The sequence below is a fragment of the Perkinsus marinus genome (assembly GCF_000006405.1).
Source record: "Perkinsus marinus ATCC 50983 genomic scaffold scf_1104296961128, whole genome shotgun sequence".
In the NCBI taxonomy this organism is placed as follows: Eukaryota; Perkinsozoa; order Perkinsida; family Perkinsidae; genus Perkinsus; species Perkinsus marinus.
In genome coordinates this window covers 1-1,764 of record NW_003205851.1, presented here as the reverse complement: position 1 = coordinate 1,764, position 1,764 = coordinate 1, and the positions used below count along the sequence as shown (strand labels likewise).

The window sequence follows — 1,764 nt, the reverse complement described above, 5'->3', positions numbered from 1 at the left end:
GAACAGATGCCTAAGTAACGGGGAAGTTGGATGATGATGGTATGAGGTTTGATTTCTATCAGGTTAGCTCAGTTGTTCGGGCCAGAGTTATTCCAACAGAAGTTAGAGAAGCTCTTTCTTAGCAGCCTCAACGACAGTGTATATAGTGTTAGGGAGGCCGTTATCGCTAATATACAGGTGAGTAGTACTAGTAGTAGTAGTAGTAGTAGTAGTAGTAGTAGTAGTAGTAGTAGTAGTAGTAGTAGTAGTAGCAACGAGGACAGTTTCCCGAGTTTTTGAAATTGAAACAATCCCAAAATGTGAGAAAGAATAGATGGTCATAGTCGAAACCGTTTCATAGATGTGTAGGAAAGAACGATTCAAAGCTGTGCCACTTCCTCGAGAGAAATCGAAATCCCGTAATTTTCCCAAGGAATGGGAAGCTCCTTAGTAGTAGAGTATTTATTTTTATCGATTTGTCGTTGTCAAGAATTAGTATGAGCGTAACATGTGTATAGATATAATGATAACTGATATCGACTAGAATATGTAAATATAATTTATAAAATTATAACATGGATTAACTTTTTATAAATTTTTTGATATTATAATATAAATGGTTTTTATTGAATACATTTCAACAAGTATATAAGGTTATATCATAGTACTATATATATGGTTGTAGATTTAGAAACAATGGAGTTTCACCATCCTAGTGATATGAAAAACACTAGTGAAAAACATATTTCACGACTACTGCATATCACCGCGAATAATATCGCGTTTTTCACAGAGTTTTATTACGCCACTTCGCGTAAAACGGGTCGTTGCGAAACTCCAATATATTAGATATTATCTCGATAAAATATATACCAATTATAGTAAATCGTAATATGGTTATACTCCATAGAATATATTATGATGCTGAGCAATGCTATTGATGGCGATTCTCGAAAGGTCGTTGTTCGTATATTATTGATTCATCTCAGCCGATATCTGAGGTCTTTGGAGCGGTGTGGACTGAGGACCATCTTTTGCCCAAGATCGTTGATCAATATAAGCAAGTTCAGGGACAAGGATATAGCGGGCGACTGACTACCTTACAAGCAGTAACATATTATTACTATTTTCAACTCATTGTGATTGGTGATCTCAGTTGCCTCGACTGACCTATGTGATGAGCTCAGAGCAAGTCGAGAAGCATATCATACCGGTGTTGGTTGAGGCTACTAAGGATCCAGTACCTAATGTTAGGTATGATGGGAAAAGGAAAGTGTCTTGAGTGATGGATGAGATCTTGCCAGGTTCGCGGCTTGCGAGTGTTTGATATGGATGCTGGAAAATCATAAACTGGAGAACCCTATGATGGTTACACAATCTTTGGAGCCTACTGTGAAGGACGTTTTGTTGAAAGAGCAGGATGCTGATGTGAAGTAAGAAATGCCCTTGCCGGGGATCGAACCGGGGATCGCCCTTTTGCTTACTTATAGGTATATTGCCCAAAAGGCTCTAGATGTCTGCATAAAGGTGACGTAGTGACTATGATATTACGAGTGGCATGATAGAGGAATCGTATATATGGCTACTGCTCTCTCTGTTTCTGACGTCTCTACTACTACTCGATATAAGCGGCACCATGACCGACGGCCAGACTGTATATATAATTTTCACAATTATTAAAGTCGCGAGTAGAAAGGATGTGTCATGAGCTGCAAGGAGGGCTGCCGTACGTCACTCGATGCCGGCTTATTAAGCGTGACTTAACAACTGTGTTGAGGGATTGCA

The 1,764-nt window shown here is 38.9% G+C and overlaps 1 protein-coding gene across 1 annotated transcript; it reads left to right on the top strand.

Annotated features, from left to right (window-relative positions):
• Window positions 1-968: 968 nt before the first annotated feature.
• Window positions 969-1,515, top strand: Pmar_PMAR013439 (serine/threonine protein phosphatase 2a regulatory subunit a, putative; the record flags this gene model as incomplete). The annotated part of the gene is made up of 4 exons (XM_002772393.1): window positions 969-1,088; window positions 1,136-1,233; window positions 1,284-1,412; window positions 1,470-1,515. Coding segments are annotated over 4 exons (393 nt in total), but the record flags the coding sequence as incomplete, so codon positions are not given.
• Window positions 1,516-1,764: the final 249 nt, after the last annotated feature.